This window comes from Ambystoma mexicanum, chromosome 10, assembly GCF_040938575.1.
Source record: "Ambystoma mexicanum isolate Mex_15411 chromosome 10, UKY_AmexF1_1, whole genome shotgun sequence".
Classification (NCBI taxonomy): Eukaryota; Metazoa; Chordata; class Amphibia; order Caudata; family Ambystomatidae; genus Ambystoma; species Ambystoma mexicanum.
The window spans coordinates 1,608,081,839-1,608,102,688 of record NC_090932.1 but is presented as its reverse complement, the minus strand read 5'-3'; the positions used below and the strand labels follow the sequence as shown (position 1 = coordinate 1,608,102,688).

The 20,850-nt window shown below is 49.0% G+C and overlaps 1 protein-coding gene across 1 annotated transcript in view; it reads right to left on the bottom strand.

The window, feature by feature from the left end:
- Positions 1–20,850, bottom strand: part of NOC4L (nucleolar complex associated 4 homolog) — a 255,328-nt gene that overhangs the window by 49,945 nt on the left and 184,533 nt on the right. The window contains exons 13-14 of the mRNA XM_069619985.1: positions 1,399–1,481; positions 1,155–1,268 (exon numbers count right to left, since the gene is read on the bottom strand). Of these exons, the coding sequence (XP_069476086.1) occupies positions 1,155–1,268; positions 1,399–1,481 (197 nt within the window). The remainder of the gene's footprint in view (positions 1–1,154; positions 1,269–1,398; positions 1,482–20,850) is intronic.

The following is a 20,850-nucleotide window of genomic DNA, read 5'->3' as shown; positions in this document are numbered from 1 at the left end:
AATGTTGGTAGGACATTGCCACCAGTCATTCAGGTATACTTGTCAATGTAACAGAAATGTAACAGGAGCAGTGAGAAAGTGTAACCCTTCAGCACTCCACACAAGGTGGTGTGTGCGGAGCTCACAATATCAAAAAAGGTAGAACATTTTTTTAAAAACCTACCCTTGGGAACACGTGTTCTCATGAGGAAAAGAAAAGGGGAAGCCAAAGTGGCTCCACAGCAACACTAAGAAAAAAGTGCTGTGTGCTGCAAAAGTTAATTACAGATACCTATAAAGCTGAAGGCAAGCAGGACTCCAAAAATAAAATATGGAGCGACGCATAAATGACTCCTACAGCCAGAGTAAAAGACTGGGTAAGTGGGGAAAAAGGTTCCCACTCACCCAGGAACAAAGACAAAAAATCCACAAGTCCAGCAAAAAGTGCTGGGGGAGATTTGGCATAGAAAAGAAAAATCTACCAAACAATAGCCTTGACCAATCTGCCACCTTTGCCCTTCGGGAATCTGGCATAAAACAGCAACCGTTGCTTGGATTGATGTTCCTGAACCCCAAATTTACGATCTACAAATCTAACACCAGGCAACAGTAACTAGTACAGAGGTCTATAACCTTTTGGCTCTCCCTCTGTTTAGGACACCACTCCTATAAGGGCTAGCCAACATATTTGGAAAGCAGCAGGTTGCAGACCCTCGATTAGTGAGTCATCTCACAGAATGGCTAGATAGTAGCCAAAGAAGGTATTCCCGATATCCTGGAGGAGTGAATTAGAACATTATGCAAACACGGTTTCAGTTTCACAGTCCTTACTGGAGAAGCACACCAGATACTTTTACCCACTATTAGGGATGCAGAAAGGTAAAATTCAAGCTTTAAAAAAATGAAAATCCACTAAGCAGACTGCTTGCAGGCCAAGAAGTGAAGCATAATTCGCCAACACTATGCAGACTACCTTAACATAAATTGGCACTGGTAGCAGTTCGGAATCCTGGCTTCGATCAAACATTTGGTCACACAAATTCAAATAAATGTATGCAAACCAGGAAAGATATTGAAGGAAAGAAAACTCTTTTCCTCCTTATGCCACAACTCCAATGTTGGGCACTGAACACATCCATGATCAGCCATGCTCTTATGCATACTACAATACTTGCCTCAGATGGCGAGATCTCCAGGAGGTCAGATATGTCATCCTCTTGCTCAGACAGCGGTCGATTGAGGACACAAGCCACCTTGGAAACATCTGGATGGTAATGTTTTTGCAGAGCCTAGAGGTCCAGAAAAACAGTGGTTAAGTGCTAAGAGGATTACAACTGAATTGCCATGCATGAAGTGGATCTAAAGGGAAGAAGCACAACTTATCAAACTCATATCAATGGAGATGCTATGAAGTCTCACCTTCAGCTCCCAGAGACAGCTCTCCTGGGCTCGGCTCTTAGCCGGATCTTCCTCTTCCATTATATAGGGATCCCCAGAGATATCTAGAGGAATAAAAAACAGGATGTGGGTGACTAGAGGGGCAAAAAGCAGGAGGTGTAGCAATCTTACAGTACCGGAGCACATCCCTCTCCCCCAAGACAGTCCACAGGGAGTGGTACACAAATTGTGGAATCCACTCAACTCTGGTCAAGACTACAGCACTGGGGGTGTGGACACTGGTCTTCAAAGAGACCTCATTGGAGTTGTCAGCTACAAACTCATAGGTCACAGGTAGATTGGAAAAACGCCTAATCTAAACCTAAATCTAAGATGGGAGCAAGCGTCAACCATCAAATGAAAATAAGGCAGTCCTAGTGGTGTCGTGTCAAATAAAAAGGGCATATGCTAAGAAACCTATTGCCAAACCTTCCAACTAATACAAAAAAGGTGGAGGATCGGTTTCAAGGAAAGAAAGGAGTGTTCTCAAATAATATGTCAGAACGCAGTGGCTTGGGCCTTCCTTCCCCATGTTTGGAGCACGGGATGGTGTTGGGATCTTTGAGCACAGCACAGTTCTTGAGCTTTCCCCAGCACGAGACAACAGTTCCTGCTTCAACTTCTCAGAAGCCTTGACGGCCAAGTCTCTGTTCAACAAAAGGCTCTTGCCTTCGAGGGTCAGTAAAGTAACAAACACAAAGTTCCTCTTCTCCTGGTTTCCTTTGGGTGATGTCTTCCCCACTGGATCTCCCTCGCTCGGGTGGTGACCCATCACAAATCTTATTCCATGAATCATTAATAGTTCCTTTTCCTTAACGGACTTTGTGTAACAGCTCCACCCCTCACACAATTGCAGCTCTCAGGGCCATCGAGGACCAAGTCTTGTTTCCTTTGTAAGTCTCTTGCCTTCGAGGGCCTGACGTGTTCAAGTAACAAAACAAAAGGTTTCTCAACAAAATCAAAGTGGTGTCTTCCTAGTTCCACTTTAGGTGAGGATTTTTCACCCCTAGGTCCTCCCTCTTCCAGGCGCTGACCCTTCTTTACATTCAGCCTCCCTTCTCTGGGTTCACTATGGTTTTTCCTTCGCTCAATGTCTTTTTAAAAAGTTCCAGTGGACATCCCTCGCGCAAGTTCACTCTTGTCAACACATTGTTTCCTGGGACTTTTAGACTTGCCCCCTTATCAGCATCCCTCAATCGGGTTTACTCTTACAAATTCCATTTTCACTTTACTTTCAAGTGTTCCGGAATTCACGTCCCTTGCTTTCTCTCAATGCAGAATTCACTTCCCTTGCTTCCACTCAGTTTGCAGATCAAAGTCTTTCGATTGTACAGGGATTTTACTAGACCTCCTGCATGACCACTTTGACCTCTTTTGGCGGCTCGCCTATGGCCCTATGGTATATGTAGTTTCGCTCAGATGGGGATCGACCAGTCTCTCGAGTTAGCACCCACGCAGTGCCAGTTTCCCTAAGCAGCTTGTCTCCCCTTAATACTTTCCAGTCCACTGAACTTGGTCCAAACTTGCCACTTTGCAATTCTCATTTAACACATCCTGGTTCTTATCGGCTCTCCCCTCGACTGTGATGAACTGCTTGGTTTTCGGCTTCACTGGCGTCAAGGCCGGTACCATGGTCGTGGGAGTTTCCCTCGCTCCTGCTCATCGGCAAAGGCTTGCCCCGGGTACCGTCGACATCTGCTGCAAGACACTTATGCTATTGTGTTCAAGGTTGTATGTCCTTTTCCATGAACGTTCCGCGGGCCTGGGATGAAAAGGGCAAGGCCGCTTCTCTCCTCACCTTCCTCTCGATGCCCGCTGCCTTTCTCCTTCTCTTGAACTGCCGTGTTTAGTAAGGTGTGCTGTCTGTCGTGCTTGTACTGTGCTCTCTTGCCCCACCTTTTAGCAATGTGGGGGAAGGGAAAGGGCCGTCAAGCGTGTGTGATTCTGATCAATTGCCTGACTTTGCCATAGCCTTGTAGTGGGACATGTCAGGTAAACTGCTCTGGTGTTAGTCTGTTCTTTAGCGTCGTGAGAAAGTGTTTGAGTTGGAAAAGAGGGTGTGGGGGGCAGTGGTGTTTAATTTCCCACAAAGTAGGATGAGGACAAGGTGTTGAAGGGGGATGCCGAGTCTCACCCGTCCGTGTCCCACTCCCACTCCCACTCCCCGAGGACCCCCCCATCCAGTTAAGCCTCCTTCACTGGTCCACCCCCAGGAACTGGATCCAATAGCGATAGCAGTGTCCTGGACACCGGGATGACAGATCCCCAGAGTTTAGCCAGGGAGATACCTTCAGGTTTCTCACAAGTCCCACTTGGGAAGATCATCCTTATCACCTTGGATATGTTTTGCAGGATCTTGGACAGGCCCACCTGACCATAAAGGCAAGTAAATGTCAAATTGGTAAGAGCAAAGTGGTCTACCTTGGTAATGAGGTAGGAGGTGGTTAGATTTGGCCCTTACCTAGAAAAGTACAGGCTGTACAAGACAGGGACACTCCCACTACTCAAACCCAGGTGAGAGCCTTCCTAGGGCTTAATGGGTACTACAGGAACTTTATAGATTACTATGGGACCATAGCTTCTCCCCTAAATGTCATCTGCTCTCCAGAGTTCCCCAAGGACAAATGGAATGATGTGTGCCAAGGCACGTGAAAGGCTGAAACAAGCCCTCTGCAAAGCTCCAGTCTTGAGAGCTCCTAATTATAGCCAATCCTTCATTGTATAGACAGATGCTTCCAATACAGGGATAGGTGCAGATGAGTCAACTAGATGAGCAAGGCAGAGAACACCCTATTTACTTCATCAGCAGAAAGCTGAAGGACTCAGAAACAAAGTGGGCAACCATAGAGCGCAAGTTATTTTGCCACTGAATAAGTTTAGGCCATACTTGTATGGTTCTACTTTCCTCATTCAAACTGACCACCAAACCTTAAGATGGTTAATGCAAATGAAGAGGGAAAATCCTAAATTGTTAAGGTGATCTATCAGCCTCCCAAGTGTTTCAAAATGCTGATGGGCTGTCCAGAAAGTATGACCGACTGGAATAGAAGACCCATCCAGTGACTTTTCTCACTCCCTCATGTATTTATCCTGACTGGGATTTGTGCGTTTTACTGTTTTATGTAGTCTGACAAACTCCATAGGCATCTGCTTCTGGTATAGTGACACAGCACCTTAGGTGCAGTGCCACTAAGAAGTCCCTTGGACTTCTCTCAATGGTTAATTACATTTTCTTGGGTGAAATACCATTCCCAAGAATAGTAAGATGATCCCCGTCTAACTTGGCTTTCTCTTTGTGGGACCAGCACACACCACCCTATGTGGAGTGCTAGGGGGTGTTAAATTAGTCATTCCTATCCCACTTCTCATGTAACATTTTTTGTTTCACCAACATACTTTAAATGGCTGATGGCAGTGGTTACATTTTACTACCAGTGTGCATTTTTACTGCAGGCTGCACCCTCAGCTGCAGTACAGCACCCATGGGTGTCCATTTTCCCAAAATGGCCACAGTCTTCTTTTTACGCCATACTCTGTTAGTTTAAACTGGTTTGAGCCCTTTGTGTGTTTTGCCTTTGGCGGGCTTCAGCCCTTAAGCCTGCCCAGGCTCTAGTGTGTCTGGAAAGGCAGGAAGTGAGGGAGGGTCCTGAAACTTCCCTGTCCTTTGTCTCCAGGTGTGCCTGAATGAAACCAGTCCTAATTGGCCGGCTGGCTGTCCTAAAAGGACAGCCACCCTGTTGAGTGATTGACAGCATAGGCTGTGAATGAATGGAAAAATCACATAAAAAGTGAGGTTTTTGGAACTAGAGGCAGAGTCGGCCACTGGAGAGGAACATCCAAAGTAGACTTGACGAGACCCCAGCAGTACACTCCTGGACCGCAAAGAGCCCGGTGAAGCCCTGCAGCTGTGCTGACCCGGTTTTCATATCTAGTGGGAAGTACTGCACAGGACAACTTCCTCCCTTGGGCTGGAGGGACCAACTAGCCTCAAGACAAGTTTCCACTTGGTGCATCTCCCGACTTGCCGTGCCTCACGAGGGCTGCAGAAGCCCAATGCCAGGGGTCGTGGACATCCAGAGGATCCTACAGAAGAAGGAAATCTTGATCCAGAGTCCGTTCACCAGAGTCCAGGACAGAGGGAGCAAGCTTCTTCCAACCAGAGATTGTGTTCTTCATTGAAGCCGAGGAAAAAACGCCAAAACACTGAAGTGCCCCTGAAACAAAAGAAATCCATTGCTTAGGATTCCCTCTCCCGAGTACTGGCACAGGAGCCCGCCAGACGTCCTCCCTTTCGTCACCACGAGTAAGGTCCAGGAACAAGGGTCTGTCTGCCAAGCTGTTGCATACAGCTGGAAAAATTTTCTTCGAATCACAGGTACTATGGGCTTGGGGTTTTCACCATAAGTTGTGCTTCCCATCTGCTTCGTATCTTGCGAAGTACGTTTTGGAGTTAATCTCAACTCACCTGCACTGACCCAACAGCTTGTGCTCTCTACAAAGTAGCTCACTTGAGTTACTGCGATTTCTTCTAACTTACTAACTTTGTCAAGACTGTATCAAAGAAGTGCATCAGAACTATTGACTTTGGCTGTCCTAGCTCTCTAAATGCACTCCTCTGATCCTACAGGCTTTGGTAGTACTTGTTCCCCCATAGGTTAGAATTGTGGATACTATTATTGCTGGAATAAATGTTTACCTGCCTCACTTTAGGAGATTGTAATTGTTTTACAAACTGTTGAAAGTATGTTCTCAGTCTTATTCTAACCTTTCCTTCCTTAAACGACTCAATAACTGAAATGGTAACTGAAAATAAGTGTAATACTGACCTTTACTGAAGTCACTTCGTGTGCTGGAAAATGTGTTAGCATAAGAAAAGTAATTACCAACTTTTATTTTCATTTAAAAAAACGAAAAACCTTTTAATGTTACTAGTAGATAAAGCCTTTTAAATAATGCCTATTTAAATCATGTGTATATTATAAATAAATATTTATATATAAATAAGTACTTGGCTACTTGTACTTGCCGATTTCAACTGTACAGCTCACATTACCCCTTTTAAGATAAGCCTGGCTGCTCAGTCTCACTACCAACTTGTGTAGTACAGGCCTATATTAAAAGGTGTGTTACCTAATACCAAGCAGATAAGTCTTGTATAGTCCTCACCAGTTGGACTGCGCACATTCTTACAATACACCCTGCAGAAGTCTAGCAGGGGCACACCAGACAGGAACGCCGTCGTTGCAGCGATCGCCCTGGTCGAGTGGCCTCTCAGACGGCCGGGCAGCAGTCGGTTCGCCAACCGATGACAATGCATGATGCAGCTCTAGAGTCACCTTGAAATGGAAGCCTTGGACAAGGCCTTCCCACGCTTCACAGGACCAAAGTTCACAAACAGTTGTGAAGTCTTCCGAAAACACTTCGTGCATGTCACGTTGAACTTCAAGGCACGAGCAACGTCCAGCAAGTGCAAGGCCCTTTCAGCCGGTGACGAAGGTTTCGGGAACAAAAACCAGGTAACATCAAAGGCTTGTTGAGGTGGAATTCTGACGGAACAGTCGGCATGAAAGAAAAGTGCTTCCGCAGCACCAACCTCGATTCTTGGAAAGTCAGGTACGGTTGGTCGCAGGATAGGGTCTGGATCTCACCCACCCTCCTGGCAGAGGTGATGGTCACAAGGAAAGCAGTTTTCCACATGAGGAACTTGAGAGGGACTTGATGCATCAGCTCAAAGAGGGCCCCAGGAGCCTTGTCGGAACCACACTGAGTTCCCACACCAGGGCAGGGGCCTTCACCGACGAAAAAGATCGAAAAAGTCCTTTGAGGATTTCCTTAATGCGTCACTGAGACCACAGTCAAGATCTTCCTGGAGACCTAGTGTAGAGGTAGTTAGCCGCTAGATCCACCTTGATAGACGCGTGTTCCAGGCCGGCCTTGGCCAAGGAGGGCAAGTATGGAAGAATTTGCAGGGCCGTGACTCTCAGCTGGATAATCTTCTGCGACCTGCGCCACGTAGGAAAAAGCTTCCAATTGTGACCGTAGCACTTCAAAGTCGACAACGCCATGGCGAGGATCTCTCTGCAGTCAACTTGTATCCACCAAACTCTAGGGTTGCAGGAGCCAAGCCATTAGCCTCAGTGATCCTGGGTCATGATGCAGGATTGCGCCTCCTTCTCTGGTGAGAAGATCTGTAACTACTGGCAGCTTGACCAGGGGCGACACCGACAGACTGAGAAGGTCCGGAAACCAAATCTGCCTCGCCCACCCGGGGCGATGGGTATCGGCCTGCATTGGCACTGTTTCAGTGTATCAATGACTCGTAGCAGGAGAGACAAGGAACAAGTTACTTACCTGTAACCGTTGTTCTCCAGCCTGGGTCTGGCATGGATTCACATGCTCATGAATATTCCCCGTCAGGCTGGGAATCCTCGGTAAAGAAAAAAATCAGTATCAGTTTCGTTTCTGATCTGACTTTCTTAGTAGTAACCAATCACTGATCTCGGGGTCATACTGCCCCCAGCCAATGACTGCCCTCTCCCTAAGCCCCGCCTCTGGCAGCCATCCTCAGATTTGGTAGCACGCAAAGTGGCAGTATGACCAAGTGAAGAGCCGCAGAGGGGTAGGTGGGAGGGTTCGCATGTGAATCCATGCCAGACCCACGCTGGAGAACAACAGTTACAGGTAAGTAACTTGTTCCTTCTCCAGCATGGGGTCTGGCATGGATTCACATGCTCATGAATAAAAGAATACATAGCAGTATACACATGCACAACCACGGGAGGTAGCAAAGGCTCAACATTAAGCATTACACCCAAAACTCAACATTAAGCAATTCTTACCTCCTCACCAGGCTCACCTTAGGCAAACAGGTTGCGCAGCACTGCTTGGCCGACCCTGGACTCCTCCCTGGAGTCCTGATCGACGCAGTAGAATCTTGTGAAGGTGTGCGTCGACCTCCACGTAGCAGCTCTGCAGATGTCCAGCAGGGGCACACCAGACAGGAATGCCGTGGTAGCAGCGATCGCTCTGGTCGAATGGGCTCTCGGACGACCGGGCAGCAGTCGGTTTGCCAACCGGTGACAGTGCATGATGCAGCCGGAGAGCCATCTGGAAATGGAAGTCTTCGAGAGAGCCTTCCCTTGATTCACAGACCCAAAGTTCACGACCAGTTGTGAAGTCTTCCAAAAACTCTTTGTGCGGTCCACGTAGAACTTCAGCGCTCTAGCTACATCCAGCGAGTGCAAAGTCCTCTCGGCCGGCGTCGAAGGCGACGGGAAGAAAACTGGTAACACCAAGGGCTCGTTGAGGTGGAAGTCCGATGGCACCTTGGGCATGAAGGAGGGATACGTCCTCCGCACCACCCTCGTGTCATGAAAAGTCAAGTATGGAGGCTTGCAAGATAGGGCCTGGATCTCTCCCATCGTCCGGAGGTGATGGCCACGAGGAACGCTGTCTTCCATGACAGGAACTTCAAAGGCGCCGAATGCATAGGCTCGAATGGGGCCCCCCCATGAGCCTGGTCAGCACCACATTAAGCTCCCACGCCGGGGCAGGAGCGTTCACCGGCGGGAATGATCGGAATAGTCCCTTCATAAATTCATTCACCGTTGTTCCAGAGGAGTTTCCTTAGTGCGTTGTCTATCTTTTTGAATTCTTTTGCTGGGATGTGTAGTGGGGCGTTTTGCAGTATGTATAAGAATCGTGGAAGAGCCATCATTTTGAACAGTGCTGCCCTTCATAGTAGGGTCAAGGGGAGATTATTGGTCACATATTTGCTTAAGTCGTTAGTAATTTGTATGCTAAGGTATTTAAACTGCTCAGTTTCTAAGCGAAAGGGACAGTTGGCTGGCGGTATAAAAGTTGTGGTGCCTATTGGGAACAGTATTGATTTGGGCCAGTTTACTCTTAGCCCGCTGAAAGTACTGTAGCCGTCTAGTATGTCAACAATCGTGGAGCAGGCGTGGTGTGAGTCTTTTAAGTAAAGAAGCAAGTCATCCGCGTACAGGGAGACTATCCTCTCGCCAGTCTTCCCACTGAATACCACACCAGGCCGGTGACATTCTCAATGCCTCTGCTAACGGTCCCACGGCCAGGGCAAATATCATGGCGGATAGTGGGCACCCCTGTCTGGTTCCCTTCCCAAGCTTAAAGGTTTGCGATGGCCACCCATTCACTCTCATTTGTGCCTCGGGGGATTCATATAAGAGTTGCACCCAGCTCAGAAACTGGGGACCAAACCCCATCCGACGCATTATTTCCCAAATTGCCTCCCAGTACACCAAGTCGAAAGCCTTTTCAAAGTCAATCGCTAGTACAGCCAGGGGGCCTCGGCTGGTGGGCGCATTCTCTATTACAGTATGCCGCCTATGAATGTTCATGCGGGTCGACCGTTTCGGCATAAATCTGCACTTGTCAGGATGAATTAATGTTGTGATGACCTTTTGTAAGCGGTTGGCCAGTACTTTTGCTAGTATTTTGGTCTCACTATTGATAAGTGGAATTGGTCGATATGAACTACAGAAGACTGGCGGTTTGTCTGCTTTGGGAATCACTATTAACGTGGCTTGCCGGAGATCTGCCGGTAGGCATCCTCTCTCCTTGGACTGTAGGAACATTCGCAGTAAGTGGGGGGCAATTTCATTCGTACCAAGTTTACGCCACATCTCAATCGGGAAGCAGTTGGGCCCTGGTGTCTTTCCCGTCTGGAGTTCCGACATGGCTGCTATTAGTTCCTCCTCTGTGAGATCTTTCTCAAGTAGAGCCTGCTGTTCAGCGTTTAGAGTGGGGAGGGTTATGTCGTTTAGTACCGAACTATTGATAGGCGATGTGGGTGACCTGTAGAGCTCTGTATAGTAAGCTGCGAAGCCCTCGGCTATGTCGCGGTCGGTCAGTAAGGGTTCAGCTCCTTCTGATCTTATCGCTCTGACCTGGCTGCTGCCTATTTCGCGTTTTTCTAACCATGCCAGCATTTTACCGGCTTTATCACTGGTCTCGTATATTCTGGCTCTCATCGTCGTATGTGCCTGCCTAGCATTGTCTAGCGCAATGTTCTGCAAGTGTTTTTGGGCAAGTGTTAGTGCTCGATTTGTTTCCGGTTGGTCTAGTGCCAGGTGGTTTAGTTCAGCCTGGGTCACTTGCTCTTTGGCTTCTACCAATTTCTGTTGGTGTTTTTTTCGTTGTGTGCAGCAGACCATGACAAAATCTCACCCCTCAGCACCGGTTTGAGTGCCTCCCACAGGATCCCCGGATCATCCACCGATCCCGTGTTTAACTCAAAGTAAGTTTCTGTCGTTTGTTTTATTTGCTCCAGAAAATCTGGGAGGCCTAGGTAGTAGTTATTTAAGCCCCAGGAAGGGGGCGGACGTGGTCTAGCCATGTTGAGCTCGATTAGCAGGGGGGGGGGAGTGATCTGATATGCCACGCGGCAGTAGAGTTGCCTTTGTGGCCTTGTGAATCTCTGGCCCAGGCAGAAAGAAGTAATCTAATCGCGATAAAGAGGCGTGTATCCCTGAGTCGAAGGAGTATTCCCTTGTGTCTGGGTGTAGGTCATGCCACACATCCCGCAGTCCCATTGCTGTGGTGAACGCTGCTAGTTTGGTTCGGACAGTGGGGTTTCTTCCTCTTAAGTGTGAGTGGTCCATCCCCACCTCCATGACTTCATTGAAGTCACCCCCAATTATCAGTAGGTCTGAGTTATCTCCCGAGATCAGAGGTGTAGTGTCCTGTAGCAGGGTGGTGAGCAGTGTCGGTGGCGAGTAGATCCCGAGTAGGGCTATCGTCTGGTTCCATAGTGTTCCTGTAATAAGTGTGTTCCTGTAATAAGTGTGTACCTGCCGCCAGTGTCTTGGGTCACCCGTGTCATGGTCAGGGGCAAACGTTTGTGTATTAATATAAGTACCCCACGAGAGCCTGTGGTGAACCCAGCATGTATTGCAATTCTGTAGTTAGTGCGTTTGAATAAGGTACATGTAGTGCCTGCTAAGTGGGTCTCAGTTAGAAAGGCTACGTCTGGTGTGTGTCGATTTAGGAGTTGTGTGATAAGTCGTCTCTTGATTCCACCTCCCATCCCATTAACATTCCAGGTTAGGAGTCGTAGGGTTCTGACATCTGTGTTAGCGGAGGCCATTTGGTGAAGAGTGAGGGTTAGTCACTGGCTCATAGCACCATGTGCACATGTCATTTGCTGATAGTGTTGTGGCAAAGCGTTCTAGATTTGAACTTTGGACCCTTTTCTTAACAAAACAGTCGTCAAACAAACTTCCCATCCCCCACCCTATACTCCTAACTTGAAGCATCTGTCGCCCGAACATTCAACAACAAACCTCAGCTAACCGCAGCTGAGTGAGCCCGCTAACAAGTAAACTATTCGGGGTTGTATCCCTGTGTGTAGGCTCCGGACGTACCCCGGTGCAATATCACAGGGTGGCATACCAGGGGAAGGGGGGGCTTCCGTCTGGGTTGGCCGCTTGGCTGTGTGTCTCTTTGTGGCTATTCTGTACACATGTTCAGCATTAGGTTAGTATACAGTACCTTAAACCCCATATGGTAGGGTCTCGAGTGTTTCTGTTTGCATATATTTCAGGAGTCGGTGCTCTTATTCCTGCAGCTGTGGTGTGATTCCCGGTGCAGGTGGTTGTTGGTCTGGCGGTTCAGGACCTGGCCTGGCACGGGGTGTTCTGTTTCTGTTGCCCCTCGTTGCCGTCCAATCTCCCTCAATGTTTTGTTCGCCCATCTCCACGCCTCTCTGGGGTCGGTGAAGTGGACTGTTGTGCCTCCATGGTAATTTTTGAGTTGGGCAGGGAACATCAGGCCGTATTTCACCTTGAGGGATTGTAGTTGTTTCAGTGGGTCAAACGGTTGTCTAGCCTTCTGCACTTCCCTGGTGTAGTCTGGGAAGAATGTTATTTTGGATCCATTATAGGGGAGTGCCTTTCGCCCTTGCGGACTGGATCAGTGCATCACGATCACGATAGTTCAATAGTTTGGCGATCACTGTACGAGGTGGGGCGCCCGGAATTGGACGACCCGTCGGTACACGGTGGGCTCGTTCAATGGAAAAGAAGTTGGAGAACGTGTTTTCTTCAAACATGTCTGTGAGCCACTGTTCCAGAAATAGCTCCATATGTGGGCCCTCCGCTTTCTCCGGGAGTCCCAGGATCCTAACGTTATTACACCTGGATCTTCACTCGCTCTCATCCACTCGCTCCTCCATGGTTTTCAAATGTGTTGTGACTCTGGCCAGCTGTTGTTCTATGTTCCTTATTCCATCTTCCTCGCCGGATATGCGTTGTTCTGCCTCACCGGTGCGCAATGTCAGCTTCTGGAGGTCATGTCACAGGAGGGAAACGTCCATGCTAATGCCGTCCATTTTCTGCTCCATGGAGGCGCGCAAGTCGGCTATGGCCGCCATGATGTCCTTTAGTGATATCGTGCCCTCTGTTCCCACCATGGTGTCTGTTTGGTCTTGGTCTGGCTGGCCGTTAGTTGTCGCCGTGGTAAATTGATCTATCCTGCTCTGGGATAACAATCTTTTGGATTTGTCTTTGCCCATGTTGAATGCCAATGTGTGGGTATCTCAGTCTGGGCTGCTGTGGGAGGGCTGGCGGCGATTCTTTTAATGTCACGGGCTCCCCTCACCGGTCTCGGCAGCAGGGCAGTCCTCTGTGCTCCACCCAGCGTAGCTCCTTCCCGGCTCTGTCGTGCAGGGGCCAACCCATACACGGGGGGCCGTTTCCTTTTGTTCGCCGCGTTGTGTGGTAGGCGACCCGCTCGCTTTGTCTCACCAGCCAATTCACGGGCTCCCCTTCACCGACCCCGGCCCGGTCGTGCGGGGTGTGTGGTGGGTTTCCCGCCCGTCCCGCCTCACCAGCTAAAGCCTCTCCGCAGACCACACAGGGGCTGCCGCCCAACAGCTCTGCTGATTTATGCAGGCGCAGCGGACAGATCGTTCGCTTTGCGGTCCGTGGGGGGACAGTCGCGGATCTCCCTCAGCGTGACTTCCCGCAGTCCAGCTTCACTCGGTGAGCTCAGCCATCTTGATCGTGCGATGCCGCAAGCGCATCGCCTCCTTCCCGCCGCTCCGAACTCGCTCAAAACAATGGATTTTGGTCTGGAATTTTCTCCATGTTCGCCGGGAGCACTCACCTTTAGGAGGGTATGCGTTTTGGGCAGATTTGCCACTCATAGCAGGCTATTTATTCAGGTTATTTGCTGCGGCCGCCGGAGCGCCAGGAACTCACGTCCTCATCATTCTGTTGCTGGCCACGCCCACCGACGCTTCCTCTTCTTTGTTGGAGGTTCAACGGAGGCCCAGAGGTCCACTAGAACCGGGCCCGGTGGCATGCTCTTCTGGATTTCCGACACCAAGATATGAATGGTCGACAGAATGGCCAGAGACACATCCTTCGGCATTGGAAAACTAGGCCCTGCGCCGTCATCTCTGTCGTCACCATAGTCGTCCTACTCTTCCACGTCCTCATGGACTGTGTGCAAGGACTCCTGGTCCTAGTCTGTGGACGACAATTCCATGGCTTGAAACAAGTCCTGGGAGGGCCGTTGGGGCCTCCTCGCCCCTCACCCCCCCCCCTTTGTCCTCCCTGTGGAGCTTGAACCGGAGCCCAAGCCAGTTTCCCCCTTCTGGCGTGCCAACAGACTTGCCAAAGTCACTGCGGCGTGGTCACGCCTAGAGAGCAAGGATACCTTCTGTGCTGCGAAGGCTACCTTCACAGGGTCAGCTCCCTTAGTCGAGCGTGGGAACAGCTGCCACCAACTCTATAATAGATGAAGTATTAAACTGAGCCGATTGTGACTGCTTGGGCAGTACGGCATTCTCCTCCGTCCGCAGCTTCAGATTTCTTTCGCAGTTTAGCCGGGGTAGATGATTTCCTTTGAGGAGCAGCTCGATAGCAAGCTGCCAAAGGAGGCGGAGGGTGATGTCAATTGCGCCCTATCCATTTTGCAACCCACTTCTGTTGCGTCCATGGTGGACTCAGACTTGCGGTTTTGGCCTGGTCTTGGACCCCACCCACAGATGATGCACCGTCAAAGGACATAGAACACTGCTCTTTGGACCGGCCGTTGCTGGGAGAGGCATGACCCTGCTCGGGGCACAGGCAGAGGCCTTAGCGTTACGCCACGCTGCCAGTCTACTGTGCCCGCCCCTCGTTGTCTTCTTTAAGAACCCGTGGCATATCTCGCACTCCACCTCCGTATGGTCTGGGTGTAGGCAGAGGCATTGTAGGTGCTTGTCTTCCACAAACACGTTCCGTAGCTTGCACTTGGTGCAGGGCTTGAAGAGGGATCTTCCCTCCTTCTCCTCCATCATGGTCAGAGGGCGCAAAGTAGGCCCAATGGCCTTCTGGAAATTTAGACGATCTTCGCCCTTGAGGGGCGCTGGTATTCACCGACAACTGATCCCCCCGCGGTCGGAAGATGGAGAAAAGAGCATACAGGCTCTTTTTGGAACAAAAAAATAAATAAAATCGAACCTTTTTCAGTCGAAGACACGAAAAAACGTAGCAGTAGCTTGCAGAGTAAACTCAAGGACTCCCAACACTGAAGCGTGCAGTACAAATCTGAAGATGGCTGCAAGAGGAGGGGCTTAGGGAAAGGACTGTCATTGGATGGGGACAGTAAGATCCAGAGGACAGCGATTGGTTTAAAGGAGAACTACAGTTTGTAAGTGAAAGTAAAAATGTTTTCTTTTACGGAGGATTCCCAGCCGAACGACGGGAAATATTCATGAGCATGTGGATCCATGCCAGACCCCATGCTGGAGAAAAAGGGAATTCCTTCTCGGAACGCGAGTCCCTCCCTGTGAGATCCCGCTTTCCACCAACCCTAGGGGGAATATTGCGTAGAAGGCTCACCTCCCTGGTCTCACAAGAAGAGACTTCCCTCTGGAGAGAAAAGTGACAGAATCCCACGATTTGTCACAGTGATTTTTTACAAATAACCACGGTTATACAGGCATTTACATATAACCAGGGTAATTTGTAGAACATTGCTGATATAACCTCAGTCATGGGAAAGCATTTTCTTTTTAAAAAGAGGAATTTTACAGCTACAGTGAGTTTGGGGGTAATGGTTGTGGACGAAAGATATGTCTACTAGGTTACTTCAAGGAAACAAATCGTGTAATATGGAAATGGTTAGTGGGCCGCAACAAAACCTATTTAGGCAACATGTCAAGGGTTGCAATATGGAAAGTGGACACGGGGGAAAGCTGTGGACATTGTCCATGGCCGAAGGTCATGGCTAGTGGCCTGGTAGTGTTTCAAGATATACAGTGGGCATGGCCAAATGCTGTGCTCACTTACCAGGGCCAGAGGCCCTGGCTATTGGACCAGAAAGACATGTACAGTGGCCATGGCCACCTAATGGGTCCAAAAGAAACATATTACACCAACATGTACAGAGGGCACAGCTAAGGCCATGGCTAGTGTCCCGGTAGTGTTTTAAAATATACAGTGGGCACGGCCGAAGGGCCTAGCTGGTGAGCCCGAAAGTCAGGCATAATGGGCATTGTTCGGGAGAATTCTCAGAAATGTGCTAATTCCGCACTATCTTAAAGACCCCCAGCAAATTTGCTGAACTTTGGGACTTTGTACTTTTAATTCTATGTGTTTTCTGTGTTTCTTTTGGTTGTGAAGTCTGACAAAACTCCATAGGCATCATCTTTTACATTGTATCACACAGCACCTTCAGTGCAGTGGCACAGGGAAGTATTTCAGATTTTCCAAAAGGTTTAAATACTTCGCTTGGATAAACTACTGTTTCCACAAGCAGTGAAGTGAAATTTACTTTACTTACACTTGTAACTTCTAGACCCAGCACACACTATCTTACAATAGGGTGCTGGATGGGTTACTTAGTATCCCCTTTGTCTAGCTTCTCATGTAACATTTTTATGTTCCCCTTTCCTCGAAGAATGGCTGGTGGCAGTGGTTTCCTTTTAACTACCGTGGTGTGCATTTACTGCGGGCTGCGTGACTGGTCCCCTTGTTCGTTTTTTTGCCTTTGGCAGGATTCACAAGTGAAGCCCGCCTCTGGCTCCAGGGTGTCTGGCGGGGGCAGGAAGCGAGGGAGGTGTCCGAAATTCCCTGTGCTTAGCCTCCTGGGAGACAGGAATGGACTCTTAGGTGATTGGCCGGCTGACTGTCCGGCAAGACAGTCACCCTGGAATGAATGGGAGAAACCTGCATAAAAGGCGAGGCTTTTTGGCTTGGAAGGCAGAGTCGACCACTGGACGAAGGAATCCGAAGAAGAACTTGAGGAAGACGCCTGCTGCAACTCCTGGACCGTTGGTTTGCCGGGTGAAGGCCTGCTGCTGTGCTGAAACTCCAAATTCGTATCGACAGAGAAGCCCCTGCATGGACTACTTCTCTCCTTGAATTGGTGGGACCAATCAACTCCAAAGTAAGCCACCTGGACATCGTCTCGGAGCTGGTTGAAATGCCACTGCAGTTGCTGCTGGAACCAAATAGCCAGGGAGAGGAAACCCAGATTGTGTGCGTCGCTTTTAAAGCTGGCCAAGAGCTCCAGGAAGATCCTCCGGACTCCCAGGAAGCAGGACTAACTCGCTCAATTTAGAGCTCTACCCTCCACACCCCACACCCCGCCCCCCCCCCCCCCCCCCGAGGCCGTTGACCCGTCTTTTGGTTGGGGAACCAGAGGACTTCCCACATTTGGATGCAGTGTCAGAAACCGATTTTGGCGTCTGTTTCGGGGGCCTGTCATGTGGTGATCGCAACCGCAATGGCCCAGAGGACAGGGAATGTTAGGATCTTCCCTTCGACACCGCGTGTGGCCTATCGGTCGACGGCGTGTTCGACTTTCGGCTGCAGGGTATGTGCTTAGTGTGGTGTGAACTGGGGGTGCCTGAACCGCCGGGTGTCTCTGTAGCAGAACTGCCAGCCTGCCTGTTGGGAGTCGGGGGCTCGCACAGAGGAATCCATCGGGTCCCGATCGCCCTTGGCGTCACTTAAGATGCTGACGCCGCCATCGCTGGAGGCAGCCTCTCAGTCCATGTTGGCCTCGGACTGCATGGTGGGCCCAGTGTTTAGTCTGTAGTCCTTTAGAGTTTTTGGCCTAAACAGTTTGCAAGACTTGCACTGTTTTTCAGCGTTGTCCCTAGTAAGGTAAAGGTTACACACTCTGTGTAGGTCCTTCCAGGGTAACTTCCTGTTACAGGAAGGGTAGAATTTAAAAGGAGCGTTTTCCATATTGTATAAAGATGGCAGCCTAGTGAAATATATGGGAGTGTAGGGGCATATACATTCTTTAACTGAGATGGAATATGAACCTGCCCTCGCTCTCCCTACTGTGCAGGGCCGAGGCCCGTTGAGCCCTCAAAGGCCGCAGACAAAGTTGGTTGAGAGAGGAGTCGCTTTCATCGACGGATGGTCTTATCCTCGAAATCTGTTGCTGGAGATCTTGCAGTGTACGGTTGTCGAAAGGACAAAGAAAAAAAGGAACTCTGCGATACGAGTCCAACTACGATGGTGGAAATAAACAATCTGAGGGACCTCGACACATGAAGGATCATGGGTACAGTGGACATCACACTTGATATAGTTTCACTGGCACACCCTGTTGACGTCCCTTTTCGAGTTTTGAAAACAATAAATGTAATACTCCACTATATACACTTCTAGTGTGTTTTACTGATAGCTACTTGATTTTTACTTTACCTGGTTAGATATTAAACATCCAATGAAACAGTACATTTTTGTACTTCTTTGTTGCTTGAGTTACCAGAGTTCCCCCCCCCCGCCCGTCACATATCCTGAATACTGCCTTCCTGCCCAGTCTATGTTACCCTGATAGAGTGTGACTAGGCCAGAGTGTCAATGACCCTGTTCACCAACTAGGATGGCTTCTTAGAACCCTCTGGCAAGGATGGTGTTAGGAAATAATTGGTAAAGTCCAACTCGTGTGGGACTTCACAAGACTTATCTCTTGGTATTAGGCAGGCCCAACTCTTAATATAGGCCTGTACTACACACGTTGGTAGAGTGACCGAGCATCCAGGTTTATCTTAAATGGGGTAATGTGAGCTGTATAGTAGCACAATGAAATCAGTAAACAGGAGGCACCAAGTAACACTTATGAACTTAAGCATGCTTTAAAACAAGATAGAATTCATGAACAATTAGTGCAGGTGAGTAATTCTTTTCTATGCTAAACATGCTCCAGCACACAGAGTGTCATCAATTAAGGCCGGTATTAGCACATGTTTGTTCACCATTACAAAATTGGGTTGAGGAGGGAAAACGGTTGAGTTGAAGTAGAACACACTTTCAATTGGTTCAATAGGGAGTTTCTTCCAGAGGGATGCAAGCAGTCTTTTATACCAGCAATAATCTAGTCAACAATGAAAACCTGTACGGGAACAAGCACTGCCAAAGCCAATAGGGTTCAGAAGAGGAGCCTTTAGGAAACCAGGCCAGCCAAAGTAAATGAGACCGTTCCAGTTCTGATGCAGCTTTTCTTAGAAATATTTTATCAAACAGACAGGAGCTCTTTGAAAAATCACTGGAGCTCAAGTGGAGCCCACTTGATGGAGCTCAAGTTGGAAGGCCTGCGCAGGTGAGTTGATGTCAACTGCAAAGGGGTTAAAATAGTACTTCCCAAGCCAGGGAGCACTACAAATGGCAAATGATAGTTATACCCTAAGCCCCACAGTACCTTAAAATTGAACAGGTTCCAGCTGGATGCCTTCCTGATGCAATGATATGATAGTTTATTTATATAGCGCCTATACACAATGTGTTTCAAAGCGTTTGAAGGTAAGGGAGGGAATAAGGGAAAATACAATGACATTCTTACATGCCATGAACAGTAAGGATGTGAAATTAACTATCGTACTCGGCCTGACGACATTTCAGACAGTGCATAAGGAAGGGGGTGGGGGTGGGAAGGAAATGGAAACCGACAGGCGACTACCCTACTAGGCCTGGCAACATTTCTAGTAGAGCCAGAGAAAAACAAAAAGGTGAGGGAGAGAGGTGCAGAAAGGGAGAGGAGGAACAAAACAAGCAACTATCGTACTAGGCCAGACATTTTAGATAGTGCTGGGGGTGGGGGAGCGGGTCAATTAAAGGGAGGGGGAGGAGACAGACAAGGTTGCTATCATACTAGGTCCAGGGACAATTCTGATAGAGTAAGTGCATAGAAAAAGTAAGGGGAGGAGCTAGGAAAAAGGAAGAAAGGGAGATGAGGAGAGAACAGTGAGGAAGCAGTCAAAAAGAGTAGAGAAGCAAGAGCAGACAGCGAATACAAATGCAGAAGTCAGTAGTAACACATAATGTTGTAAGCGAGGATACAAGATGAAGATGGGAACAGCATGATTCAGGGCCATCACGAGTACAAGATGCAAAGGAAGTCCAGCATGAGAGTTGAGAAAGGGTGACACACCGTGAAACAATGAAGTCCATAAAAGTCAAGTCCAGCATTGGCCACAAGACGGTGATGGTCAAACCAGACTATCAGGACAGACTCCTGCAGAAGTAGGCTGGAGGGGGAACGAGGGGTAGCAGGGTATAAAAATCAAGCAAAACAGGCACCTGTGTGCGAGAAGGGTGAGGGGCACAAGGGAACATCACGGGGGGACCAGGGAGGATGGGGATGGCCTGTGGGGACAGAGGGAGTAAACACATGGTGGTGCATGCTTACCTGCTGTCTGAGCGGGTTTGGGCGCTGGGTCCTCCTGGTCCAAACAGGAATTACCCTTTTCTTCATCTGCTCTTCACTTCGGACGCCCGGGCAAGAGATGCCCTTATTCTAAGAGTTAAGAGCAGGAAGGAAGAGGCAGGGCTAAGAAGGTGGGTGGTGCTTAGGCCAGATGACCTAAAGCCACTTGCACCTGCTCCCCACCTGCAAAGGAAAGGAGGCTCCTTAAGTAGGGAAAAAGAGCAGCAACCAGGAAGGCACCAGGTGGGTACCTGCAGACAATTGTTCATGGTCCTTGATCGTGGTGACGAAATGAAGGACGTCTGGCAAGCTTCTGGAGTGGCACTCTGCAGTAATGAAATCCACACAATTCAGCTGCTTTTTGTGGTTTTGGTGCCTTTTTCTCAGCACCAAAGAGAAACTAATAGCTCTGGTTGGAGTTTCCTCAGTCCTGGACTCTGGGAAGTGGACTCTTAGACTATTTCCTGCTTCTTGGTCCTTGAAGGTGCCCACAAAGTTTTGGCCAGATTTGCTTTCAGGAAGACGATCCACCCGTTAAAGGTCAGGGGGTCCCCGGGCTTTTGGATTCTGAAGCCTAGGAAAGTTGCAGCAAGTCGGTTGATAAGACAAAATGAAGCATGTCTCGAGGTTAGTTGGTCCCACCAGCCCAAGGGACGAAGTCGTCCTGCACGGATCTTCCCTGTCGAAACCAAAACTGGGTCAGCACAGCTGCAAGGCTTCACCAGCGCTTCTGAGGCCTGG